This window comes from Neofelis nebulosa, chromosome 2 (assembly GCF_028018385.1).
Source record: "Neofelis nebulosa isolate mNeoNeb1 chromosome 2, mNeoNeb1.pri, whole genome shotgun sequence".
Lineage (NCBI taxonomy): Eukaryota > Metazoa > Chordata > Mammalia > Carnivora > Felidae > Neofelis > Neofelis nebulosa.
Genome location: NC_080783.1, coordinates 8,340,905 through 8,351,327, shown reverse-complemented (window position 1 = coordinate 8,351,327; position 10,423 = coordinate 8,340,905). Strand labels below are relative to the sequence as shown.

The 10,423-nt window shown below is 60.3% G+C and overlaps 1 protein-coding gene across 1 annotated transcript; it reads left to right on the top strand.

Annotated features, from left to right (window-relative positions):
- The first annotated feature begins 1,218 nt into the window (after positions 1-1,218).
- On the top strand, positions 1,219-6,398 carry B3GNT7 (UDP-GlcNAc:betaGal beta-1,3-N-acetylglucosaminyltransferase 7). Its single transcript, XM_058701589.1, has 2 exons — positions 1,219-1,773; positions 3,892-6,398. The coding sequence occupies exons 1-2, from the start codon at positions 1,763-1,765 to the stop codon at positions 5,084-5,086; spliced, it is 1,206 nt and encodes a 401-aa protein (XP_058557572.1). The 5' UTR covers positions 1,219-1,762; the 3' UTR covers positions 5,087-6,398.
- The last annotated feature ends 4,025 nt before the right edge of the window (positions 6,399-10,423 follow it).

The following is a 10,423-nucleotide window of genomic DNA, read 5'->3' as shown; positions in this document are numbered from 1 at the left end:
CAACATGCCGGCAAATTCTGTCAAATCTTGGGTTTTTCCTCCTCCTCCAAGGGCCTCTGGAGCCTTAAAGAAAGAGCTGGGGGCTCCTGGCTGGTTCTGTCAGTAGAGCATGTGATTCTGGATCTCAGGGTTGTGAGTTTGAGCCCCATGTTGAGTGTAGCGATTACTTAAAAATAAAATCTTAAAAAATAAATAAAGAGGCTCCTCACCCCAGGCTCAGGGTCCTAGGTTTAGGGCCCAGCTTGGCAGGCATGGCCTTATCAGAGTTCCTACCTCCAGCCTCTATACTCAGGGACCTCCCGGCCTCCCTAGGGAACCCCTTGGCAGGAAAATAACTCCCTGCCACTGCTGTCCCCTGGAGAAGGGCTCAGGGGCCTGCTTCTCGAGCCAGCCAAGCCTTCTGCCTTTGTTTACTATAAGACCTGACCCCCTGGGTTTTCCTCCTCTGGGCACCTCTATTTCCTCCTTTGTAACTGGGAATAAAATAGTACATGCCTCTAGGATTAAGTGATTCATGTGTGAGCCTAGAATCATGCTTGGCATATTGTAACTGCTTGATGAATGTTAGCTATTCTTTATTGCACTGTTAAATGCTTCCATTTCAATTCTATGGGCATTTTCTGAGGTCCTGCTGTCAGCTCAGCCATGGGACCTCATCATGGAGCAAGACTAGAACAGACCTGTGGGCAACGGCCAAACCAGCAGAGGTTTTTACCTGCTAGACGATTCTGGAAGTCACCCGGATGGAAACACCCATCTCCCCAGACCCTGCTGAGCCAAGAATTCCCTTCTGTGTCTTCTGTCACTTGAGCCCACTCCCTAGGAAACGCTGGGTCTGGCACACACACAGGCAGATTAATAAAGGCTGGGGACAAAAAAGGGGTTTGAGTGAAATATTTGTTGATGGATGAAAAGAGAGATGGTTGGGGCCAGGCAAGCAGGCCTTCCCTTGGTAGTGAGGGGAGCCCTCTGAGGCAGGAGGGACCCCAGAGGGGGAGAGGGCCTCCACTTTGGGGCACAGAAAAAGGCTTCCGGAGCGGTGGCCCCTGACACGGGCAGCCTAGCCTCCTGGGGCGTCTTATCTCACAGACATTGCGCCCCCCCTGCAGCCCCTCTCCCCTGCAGACAAGCCCTAGATGGCTGGCCCAGGGGACCCAACAGCAGGGTGCAGGGAGGCCTGCCTGGGAAGGGGGAATGGGGAGAAGGCAGAGGGAATCGGAGGGGGAAAAGGAAGCTTTGTCTTCCTTTGCCTCCCCTACCACGGAAAAAAAAGTCCTAATAGGGCCAGAGGGAGCCGGTGGGGACCGCGGGGCGCCAGGAAGGTTGCAGGTGGGTGGTGTCCTGGTTCACAGTCTTCCAGAAGGGCCGACGACCCCATGGAAGCTCCGCGGGGGAAACCGAGTACCCGGGGGCAGGGGTGACGGGAGCGATCCTCGTGGGCTCCGAGGTCCCCACTCCCGGTCGGGCCTCGGGTTCCGCCTCTAGGAAATGGGCCACCGGCGCTCGCCGCAGTGCGGAGGGCTGGCCCGGCGGCCGAGGGGCTGGAGGGCCGGGGGCGCCGAAGGGGTTAACGCACCTGGGCCGCCGCCGCCCCTCCCGGTCCCTCCTCCGGCCGCGGGGAAGTGGAAAGTCGCGGCGGGGGCGCGGCCCGGCCTTCGCTCTCGCCCGCCCCGTCCTCGTCCCCGCCCGCCGTCCCCGAGCCGCGGCGCCCAGAGCTGCGACCCGCGCGCCCCGCTCCGCCGCCGCCCCGGCCCGGGCCGCCATGTCTCTGTGGTGAGTGGGGGACCCGGCCGGGCCGTCGGGCGGGAGGCCGGGCCGGGGGGCGCGGGGACCCTGGGCTCCCTCCCCCGAGGTCCGGGATGCACGGTGGGGGGGGGGGGGGGGGGGGAGCCGGGCGGCTCTCGGGGATGGGAGGATGCCGCGCCGGGTGCCCCGGGGCTGGCCTCAGTTTCCCGGGACGGACGGGCTCGGCGGCGGCGGCGGCGGCCGGGATGCCCGGGGTTGTGCGGCGCCCGCACCAGCCGGACGCGGCCGGGCTCCGCGGAGCCCGTGCGCGCTGCCCTCGCCGGCGGCCCCTCGGCTCTGCCCCGGCCCGGGGCCCGCGGCACCCTGAGCCCACCTCGGGACCCCGGGCTTTGGGGACTCAAGGGCTCTCCGGCAGCCCGGTCGCGTCTCCCGTTCTGAGGGCCTCCTGCGTCCTGGGCGACCGCCGTCCTCTCCCCTCTTCCCCACCCCCCCACCCCCCCCCCCCCCCGCCCCGAGGGGCTTTCCTTCCTCCGGGGGAGCTCGGGCCTCCAGCCCCACTCCCCCTGTCCCCTTCTCTTTACTCCCCTGAGGGACTTCAGTCCTACAAATGGAGTGGGGTGGTGCAGGTGGATAGGCCTGGGCAGAGGGGTCTCGCCCGCATCCCCTTCCCCTGGGGTGACCCCCGCCGGACTTCCTCCAGTCCCGACCTCCCAGACTCAGGGGAAGGGGTGTTTCGCTGAAACGCCTGGGGCAAGAGACCCTGACCCAGAACATTCTGCTGTCCCCCTTGGGAGGGTCGAGTCTTGGGTCACACCCCCACTCCAGCACCTGGGGTGACCCAGTCTTCCTCCTACCCCATAAACCGGAACCCTTGGGACTCCATGGGAAAACATCGCTCCAGGGGGCTCAGCATTTACCAGCCCTGGGTGCCTGAACTTTCAACTAGCCAGGCATGAGGGCCACCCCCAACTTCTCCAGCATCCCTGTAATGCCACATCGCAGTCTATTTCTTCCATTTGCCCTGCGGCTCCCCCTCTGGAGGTTGGGGCTGTCTCCCTCTTGGCCTGGCCCTGTGACGCCACACTTCTGGACTGCCTGTGTCCCCAAAGCCCCCAGCCCCTGTGTCTCCACAAGAGAGACCAGGCCAGGAGGCCTAGCCACCTCCAGAGTGTGAGCTGAGGAGAGAGGGTCCTGGGGCCCCAGGGCTCAGGCCCCCTGCCTTGGGCCTGCCAGCATCTCTAGCAAAAAGCTCTAATTTTTGCTTCCGAAATTGGTGTGGTAGGAGCTCTGTGGACAAAGAGGGTCGCTGGAGAGTGGAGGTCTGAATGTGTTCCCTTCCCCGGGGAGGCAGAGCTGGGGGAACGCCATCTCTCCTAGGGGGAGAGTGGGGCCCAAGCTGAGCAGAGCCGGTAAGACGGCAGGAGACCCTTGTCCCATTCTCGGGCCTCGCTCGGCCATGAGGGCAGCTATTGTGCGTTGGATCAAATGGATGGGGTGGAAGGGGAAGGGACAGGCTTCTTCAGGTCCCACGTTAGACACTCTCCCTGGTGTCCCCCCAGAGGTTCCTGAGCTCCCAAGCTGTAGAGCGGGTGCTGTCTCTGCCCCCCAGGATGGTTCACCCCAATGGGTCATGAAGTTTGCACAGAGAAATGAAAGCAAACCGGGTGCCTTGCCGGGGTCGGGGAACAGGCAGAAAGTCTCCACCAGAGGTCGTCCTTGTAGACGCACAGCATCCCCGGACTGCATACCCACTGTGTGCCAGGCACATTAGACAGCACTCCAATTCCTTGTTGTTATCCTCATGCCGGGGAAAAAGAAATGACAGTTTGGAGAGGTTAAGGGGACCCACTCAGAGTCACTAAGCTTATAAGTGGCAGAGCCAAGATTTGAACCCCTGCAGCCCGACTCCACAATGCTTGTACTTAAACTTCGTGCATCGAGGTTGCCCTGGTCCTGGAAGAGGGAAGTCAGGGTGGGGGAGAAGGCAGGACCCTCCTCTGACCACTCGGGCCGCAGGACCTGAGTCTGTGTCCAGGCTCCACATGCCCATCTGGGACTGCAGCTCCGAACAAGGCTGCTGGAGAGTCACAGGGGACTCACCCCTTCCTCTCTCCTCTGAACCACCCTCCATCCCCTCACCCCTAGGAAGAAAACCGTCTACAAGAGTGTGTGCCTGTCCCTGGCCCTGCTGGTGGCCGTAACGGTATTCCAGCGCAGTCTGACTCCCAACCAGTTTCTGCAGGCACCCCCGCCCCCCACTCTAGAGCCACCAAAGGCTCAGAAACCAAGCGGACACCTGGTGAACCCCAACAGTTTCTGGAAGAACCCGAAGGATGCGGTTGCCCCCACGCCCATGGCCTCACGAGGGCCCCAGACTTGGGACATCAACATCACTAACTGCTCGGTCAATGTCAACTTGACCCACCAGCCCTGGTTCCAGGGCCTGGAACCACACTTCCGGCAGTTTCTGTCCTATCGCCACTGCCGATACTTCCCCATGCTGCTGAACCACCCAGAGAAGTGCCACGGTGACGTCTACCTGCTGGTGGTGGTCAAGTCGGTCATCACGCAGCACGACCGCCGCGAGGCCATCCGCCAGACCTGGGGCCGTGAGCAGGAGACGGTGGGCAGGGGCCGCGGCGCTGTGCACACCCTCTTCCTGCTGGGAACGGCCTCCAAGCAGGAGGAGCGGGCCCACTACCAGCAGCTGCTGGCCTACGAAGACCGTCTCTACGGCGACATCCTGCAGTGGGACTTTCTCGACAGCTTCTTCAACCTGACCCTCAAGGAGATCCACTTCCTCAAGTGGTTTGACATCTACTGCCCCAAAGTTCACTTCATCTTCAAGGGCGACGACGATGTCTTCGTCAATCCCCCCAACCTGCTCGAATTTCTGGCGGACCGGCAGCCACAGGAAGACCTGTTTGTGGGCGACGTCCTGCAGCACGCCAGGCCGATCCGCAAGAAGGACAACAAATACTACATCCCGGGGGTTCTGTACAGCAAGGCCAGCTACCCGCCGTACGCGGGCGGAGGGGGCTTCCTCATGGCCGGCAGCCTGGCCCGGCGCCTGCATCACGCCTGCGACACCCTGGAGCTGTACCCCATCGACGACGTCTTCCTGGGCATGTGTCTGGAGGTGCTGGGCGTGCAGCCCACGGCCCACGAGGGCTTCAAGACTTTCGGCATCTCTCGGAACCGCAACAGCCGCATGAACAAGGAACCCTGCTTTTTCCGCTCCATGCTTGTGGTGCACAAGTTGCTGCCCGCCGAGCTGCTGGCTATGTGGGGGCTGGTGCACGGCAACCTCACCTGCTCCCGCAAGCTGCAGGTGCTCTGACCCCGGCCCGACCACCGGGCCAGGCGAGGGCAGGTGTTCCTGAGCCCCAGAAATCATGGGGCCAGAGCCGCAAAGCCAGGACGTGGTCTGTGGTCCCCTGCAGGGAGCTGGAGGGTTTGGGCCGTGTGCGCCCCTGGGTGTGATGGGGTGCAGTTAGCCGGAATGAGGCCTCCCTGCGCGGACACTCCCCAGAAAGTGGAGCTGAGGCCCAGGACTGTTGGGAACTGCCCGGACCGCGGGAGGATCATCTTGGGAACCAGGCCACCAGCCACTGGTCGCCCTCCTAACCTGGGTGCCCTGCTTGGCTCCCCGTGACCTGGTGGAGGCCCTGGCGGTCTCTGAAGGAAGCCGGTGCTCAGGTACCTGGGTTAGGCCTGACCCCGGACGGGTCTGTGGTGGCCCTCTCATCTTCACAGAGAAGATTCTCTTTCTCCCATGAAATGCCTCAGTCTCCCCCCCGCTGGGCCCAAGCAGCCCTTTCAGGAGAAGCTCAGCCCTGTGCAGGCTCACAGGCCCCCCCTTCCCCCACAGTCCCTGCCCCTGGGTCTCCAGGAGACGGAACCTCAGAAGGCCCTCAGCGCCACTCCCGCCCCCCAGACCCGCCTGGAGTTGCTGCTCAGTGTCTGCTCCCAGGGGGCCTGACTCCTGGCCGTGGCCTGTGATGCTCCATCTGCCCCTGTCTGGACGCGCGGCTGGCCGCTCCGACTACCTCAGCGATCCTCAGAACCTGCGGGCGGGCCGCAGCCCCCCCCCACTCCCCCGCCCCTGACACAGGGCCAGAGAGCAGTGCTCCAGCCCCCCGCGGTCACGGTGCTGCCCCACCGGCCCAGGGCCCTCGTGCGGTCCCACTGAGGCCTGGCTCCCCGGCCGGAAACCAGCTGGTTTGGCCCTGGAGATGGACGTTCCTCTACTACTGTGAAGTTTTATTTATGAAGAATCTGGAAGGAAAGAGTGCCAGGCCTCGGGAGATGGCGGTATTCTTCCCTCCCCTTCCCTCATTCCAGCAAGAGTCCACCTCCCTCGGCCACTCGCCTCCCCCCAGAGCACCCCCATGCCCGTCACAGCGCCCCCCCCACCCCCAGAACCCTGCCCTCCCTGCACGCCTACTTCTCCAGGGCCTGAGCAGACCAGCGTGTGCCCCTGGGAGGGGATGGAGGGACCCTTGTGTTCCGCCTCGCCCGGGGCCGGGGGTCCTTGTGGATGGGTGCAGAAGGATGCCACCTCATTTCTCAGGGTGGAGTCACCTGGGAAGCGACTGTGGGATCAACTCTGTTTTCTCAATAAAAGGAGGTGGTTGTTTTCTGGTGTGAAACTTCCTGTCACCATTTCCATCAGAGAGTGTCCGGGGCCCAGGTTGCCAGAGATTTCTGAAGACACGGCTTGTTCCTCCCTCTTGCTGGTGGGTACACAGGACTGCTTGAAGGGCTTTAGAGGGATGTGGGTGCCAGGATTAAAGCAGAGACCACAGAGAGACGCCCCCTGGACGGGGCGCTGGAGGGGAGAAGCATGCCGGCTAATGGTGCATTCCCGTGGAGCCTGACGCGCCCGTGAGCGGGGTCGGGTGGGGGTGTGCACGAGCTCGCGGGCTCCCTGATGTCCCTTGGGTCAACCTGGAAGCATTAATACGGTTGACGAGAAGCACTGAAACAGTGGCTCCGTGGGGTCCGGGGTTGGTGGTTCAGGGGACTGCAGGGTATGGGGAACCTTGGCCTAAGTTGCTTACCTCTAGGTTGGGGAAAGCAGCTGTCCCCAGAAGAGTCGCTGGGGCCCTAGTGAGCAAACCAGCCGCTCCCTGCCTGGGCCCAGCTCTAGGCATCACAGAGTAGGTCAGGTGCCCCCGGCTGTCTACACTGGGCCTCTCCTCCAGGGAAGTGGAAGGAATGGCTGGGTCCTAATGTCACACAACATCTAGGAGTGCAGAAGGGGGCACGGGACTAAACGGCTGTCCCTCGCGGCCCTGGCTGCCTGGGTCCAAGCCCCCAGAGGGAAAAAGGACACGGCAGCTCTTCCTCCTCAGCCCAGATTTTCCCATGTCTCAGACGACCAGCTGCATAATTTGAAGGGCCCAGTGCAAAATGAAAATGCAGGGCCCCTGGTTTTAAAAGTTAAGAATTTCCAGTTTGCCACAACAGAGGGTTAAACCAAGCACACAGCCTGCTGAGCACAGGTCACACCCCCAAGTTGTCAGCGCCCTGTGTCCCTCATACCCTGTGAAGCCAGGGGCTCCAGAAAGCAGAGGGGGGCAGTAGGTCCTCTGTCTAACCCGAGCTCAGTCCACAGAGGACAGGGGCATCAGGGAGGGACACCCAGGAGACTGGGAGGTGGAAGGTGGAAGCGACGACCCTGGGCGGGGTTCCAGGGACAGCACTGTGTTCGGCTAGGACCTGAAGAATGAAGTTTAGAGCTAGAGGAGGCTGTTGTACCTGAAGCAGAAAAAAGCTCCTCTCCGGGGGTGCTAGGGTGGGGTGTGAGAAGGGACAGGAGGGGCGCCTGGCTGGTTCAGTCAGTTTAAGTGTCCAGACTCTTGGTTTTGGCTCAGGTCATGATCTCACAGTTCGTGAGTTTGAGCCCCAAGTCAGGCTTCGCCCTGACAGCCCAGAACCTGCTTGGGATTCTTTCTCTCCTTATCTTTCTGCCCCTCCCCCACTCACACTTTCTCTCAAAATAAATAAACTTTAAAAAAGAAAGAAAAGAAAAAAGGACAGGAGCCTGCGAGAAAGGGCCTAGTCTCAGGCCTGCATTGCAGGAAGATGTTCAGACTCGATCTTGAGAGCAAAGGGACAAGGTGCAGGGGCCCTGGGTGTGCACCCCCTTCCTGTGGGCCCCGTGGACCTGAGGCTTTAAGCGGAGACCGCACTTCCCAGCATGGGAATTTGCTCAGCCGTGGGCCCCCAGGGCGGCCTTGCTGCTGACCCCATTTCAGACTTCAGGGGCCCAGGCCTGAGCTGGCAGAACTGGCAAAGGAGTGGGGCTTCTGTGCTGCATGGCAGGAGGAAGGGAGGAAGGTCAGGTTGCCCACCAAAGGGGGCCAGTATGTCAGGACCCCGCCCGACACAGGATGGGGAGCAGCCTTCAGCCCTGGGGGTGACAGTGCCTCTGCGTCCTGAAGGAGGGGTGGCATTCCTGCGCAAGAAGGGGAAGGAGGTCAGTCCTGGCTGGGAACATGCAGGGCATCAGGGACAGCGGCCAGCGGCCTGGCGGACAGGGCTGGAGATGGGAGAGACGGGGGTGGCAGTGTCCTGGTGAGAAAGGCGCATCTGCTGGGGGTGAGGTTGTTTTCCGCAGGCATGGAGGTTCCGCAGGCACCTTCCAGAGCCGGGAACAAACAAGATCGGGTGGAACCCTCGAGACATGTCCATGACCCCGGTCCCGTTTGGGGCATGGAGAGGCAGCCAGTCCCAGGTCCCAAGAACATCAGGCTGACACAGCCCCAAGGCCACCCCACCACTGTCCCTGGCTCCTCTGTCCCCTCAGCAGGAACAGAACTCCAGGAAAGAAGGAGTTGGTGACTGGGGACATTGCTGAGACCATGCCCACCCTACGCCGGCTGCCCAGAAGCATGGCTCCAGCCCAGAGGGCACCCCAGCTGACCAGCCCTCAGCCAGCTCCTGGCCTGGCTCTGCCCCTTCCACTCAGCCGGCCCTGGTTTCCTCAGTCCGCCTGGGAGTGTGACCTTGGTCTGATGCTGATCACTTGGGGAAACAGGCACAAAGGCCACTCGGGGAAGCTTTGCAGGTAACAGTGACGACAACTGCCATTTTATGGGGCTTAGTCAATATGCCTGGCATTTCACATGTATAATGGGTATGACCTTAACTCAGGGTACAAATACGGATACATTTCAGCGTTTCTCGTTGAGTGATGGAGCGCCAGCTCCTCCTGTGCCCCCACTGGCAGAAAACTGAAGCAGAGGAGGACATTCCAAAATACGCCCCTTTGGCGTAAGAATTATCTGGAGCTGGTTATTCTTCAGAAACAGCAGACACAGGAGCAGCTCTGAAGAATGAGTGGATGTTACTCTTTTGCAAGGGGACGTTTCATCTTGTGAAAGAAATCTGCACTTCGGTCTCCCTCTCTGTACCAGGGAGAGGAAGGTGGCTGGAAAGGGCTATAGCATTCCCAGTGCAGAGGGCGGGGGCTTAAATCTGCCTGACAACCTGCCCCTTGCTTGCTGTGCTTTTCCGGGTAACTTCTCACAACTCACCACTCCCCCTCCCTTTCCACCCCCACACACCACCTGTCCCGACATCTTTCTCTAATCTTGGGCTGAAGGTGGTATTTAGAGTGGCGGCTTCGGCCATTTCGTAGAGTTTTAACTCAGTTTTCCTAGGTTATCTCCCATGCATACAGGAGGCACCCATGTTGCTCAACTTCTGTTTATCTGTCTTTTATTACCGGAAGTCTAAGAAAAATTATTTTTGGGGGCGCCTGGGTGGCTCAGTTGGTTAGGCCTCTGACTTCGGCTCAGGTCATGATCCCACAGTTTGTGAGTTCGAGCCCCATGTGGGGCTCTGTGCTGACAGCTCAGAGCCTGGAGCCTGCTTCGGATTCTGTGTCTCCCTCTCTCTCTGCCCCTCCCCTACTTGTGCTCGCTCTCTCTCTCTCTCTCTCTCTCTCAAAAATAAATAAATAAACATTAAAAATTAAAAAAAAAAAAGAAAAATTATTTTTTCTCCCTCTCGGAGCCCACTTACTCCCAAATTGTACAGAACTCCAAAGTCTTCCTCAGTGGAAAGTCCAAAGACTTTGGAAAGTCTGTTGCCTGCCCCTCCACACGGTCGGTCATGCTGTGGGGCGCAGCCTGCCCCGGGGCACAAGCTGTAGCAAGGCCCATGCTTCACACAAAGTGATCCTCCTCTCTTTTTTTAGAAAATTTTTATTTACTTTCAAAGAGACAGACAGAGTACAAGCAGGGGGAGGGGCAGAGAGAGAGGGAAACACAGATTCTGAGGCAGGCTCCAGGCTCTTGAGCTGTCAGCACAGAGCCCGACGCGGGGGCTCGAACTCACAAACCACGAGATCATGACCTGAGCCGAAGTCGGACGCTTAATCGACTGAGCCACCCAGGCGCCCCAAAGTGATCCTTCTCTTAATCACCCTCACTAGTGCAGCCCTCCTTCCCCAAAGAGCAGTAGCAAGTTAGGGGTACTGAGTCCTGTGGCTCTCAGTCCCTTACACAATCTGCTCTCAGGCTCTCTGTCCCTGGCAAGCAAATTTCCAGGCCTCTCCTGACAATAGATTTTAGTCCTCAACCTGATCCTGGAGCAGGCTGACAGGGGGATGGGTCTCAAATTCTTTCCTCCCCAAAGGCCCTGGGCTTGAATACAACCTGCTTCC